The sequence below is a fragment of the Salvelinus sp. IW2-2015 genome, unplaced genomic scaffold (genome assembly GCF_002910315.2).
Source record: "Salvelinus sp. IW2-2015 unplaced genomic scaffold, ASM291031v2 Un_scaffold2074, whole genome shotgun sequence".
Classification (NCBI taxonomy): domain Eukaryota; kingdom Metazoa; phylum Chordata; class Actinopteri; order Salmoniformes; family Salmonidae; genus Salvelinus; species Salvelinus sp. IW2-2015.
This window is the reverse complement of record NW_019943416.1, coordinates 116,309-118,132: the sequence shown is the minus strand read 5'-3', so window position 1 is coordinate 118,132 and position 1,824 is coordinate 116,309. Positions and strand designations below refer to the sequence as shown.

The window sequence follows — 1,824 nt, the reverse complement described above, 5'->3', positions numbered from 1 at the left end:
CCCACCCTCATGGCCGTCACCTCTGGTCTACTGTCCGTCACTGGGACCTCTGGTCCCGTCACCTCTGGCCCGTCCTCGGTCGCCGTCTGGCGTCACGCTCTGTCCCCGTCGACCTCTGGTCCGTCATCTGTCGTCACTTGTCCGTCACCTCTGTCTGGTCCGTTCTTCACAGGAGCTCCAGTGAATGTCATGAATCCTCCGTTTTCCATATTATTCAAAATCCTGGGTAAGGCCGGAACCCTACATCGAGCTGTGTAGATATTAGCTGTTTTACATGCTCGTCAAAGCCACCAGTTCCTCCACCTGTGCGGATGTTCCTTGCAGGTAACGTGCCTGTCACTATCACATTATCCATTGTAGTAACTACCCAGCCTGCCCCCCCCCCTCCATAACTGTACAATAAATCTATCTTTTGATAATGGGATAAAGTGTTCTCAGCAAATCCTCTGGTCCGTCACCTCTGGTCCGTCACCTCTGGTCCGTCACCTCTGGTCCGTCACCTCTGGTCCGTCACCTCTGGTCCGTCACCTCTGGTCCGTTCTTCACAGGAGCTCCCAGTGATGTCATGAATCCTCCGTTTTTCCATATTTATTCAAAATCCTGGGTAAGGCCGGAACCCTACATCGAGTCTGTGTAGATATTAGCTGTTTTACATGCTTCTGTCAAAGCCACCAGTTCCTCCACCTGTGCGGATGTTCCTGCAGGTAACGTGCCTGTCACTATCACATTATCCATTGTAGTAACTACCCAGCCTGCCCCCCCCCCTCCATAATGTACAATAAAATCTATCTTTTGATATGGGATAAAGTGTTCTCAGCAACCATTTCTTCTAAGTATGATTTTTCTACCGAATGATGAGGTGTGCTCCGATGCTGTGACTACTTCAAAGCATCTCAATGTCACCAGGTGCTGAAGATGCATCTGGAACGAGAGAGAGAACTATGTGCTGTGACCTTCTCCTCCTCTTCCTCCTCTTCGTCAGTTGACATGGAGAATGAAGACGGGACGTGTCTACTTGATGTTTTGTGGTGAGTGCTGCTGACAAGATTTTTCCCGCAACGAAAAAAAAGGACTTTGGTTGCTGATATAGAAATGAAATGAGTTTGATACTCTGAGWTAACATGTTTAATCAGCCAGTCCTCTTCTAAGAGCTATATTTAACCCTGTTCTATTTTCCATTCAGTGATCCCCAAGCCTTAAATAACTTCCTTCATGGAACCAATGAGGTAATAATTTCTCTTATTATCCAGCGTTAATCAGAACTGTATCTCAGAGAGACAATGCCAGATGTATAATTGATTTATAAATAGCTGTAGGTGTTGTTTATGGTTACAAGAACGATGAAAAGACAACTGTTGTTGTCACAGAGAACCAGAGAAAATAGCAAATCGGAATACTAGTTTAGTAGGATCTCTATGGTCAGAGCTGTCTGTCATCTCTATGGTCAGAGCTGTCTGTCTGTCATCTCTACGGTCAGAACTGTCTGTCATCTCTATGGTCAGAACTGTCTGTCTGTCATCTCTATGGTCAGAACTGTCTGTCTGTCATCTCTATGGTCAGAGCTGTCTGTCTGTCATCTCTATGGTCAGAACTGTCTGTCTGTCATCTCTATGGTCAGAACTGTCTGTCATCTCTATGGTCAGAACTGTCTGTCTGTCATCTCTATGGTCAGAACTGTCTGTCATCTCTATGGTCAGAACTGTCTGTCGTCAATATAATAGTATTGTAAACCTTGTGAATATGATATTGATATGATATATCATATTGTGAACGTCTCTCAGTATGATCATGGTATTGTTTCTCTGTTATGATCATGGTATTGTC

At 45.1% G+C, this 1,824-nt stretch overlaps 1 protein-coding gene across 1 annotated transcript in view; it reads left to right on the top strand.

Moving 5' to 3' along the window:
• Nucleotides 1-836: 836 nt before the first annotated feature.
• Nucleotides 837-1,824, top strand: part of LOC112072897 (BRD4-interacting chromatin-remodeling complex-associated protein) — a 50,639-nt gene continuing 49,651 nt past the window's right edge. The window contains 2 exon segments of the mRNA XM_070439966.1: nt 837-1,028; nt 1,184-1,226. Coding sequence (XP_070296067.1) covers nt 916-1,028; nt 1,184-1,226 — 156 coding nt within the window. The 5' untranslated portion in view covers nt 837-915.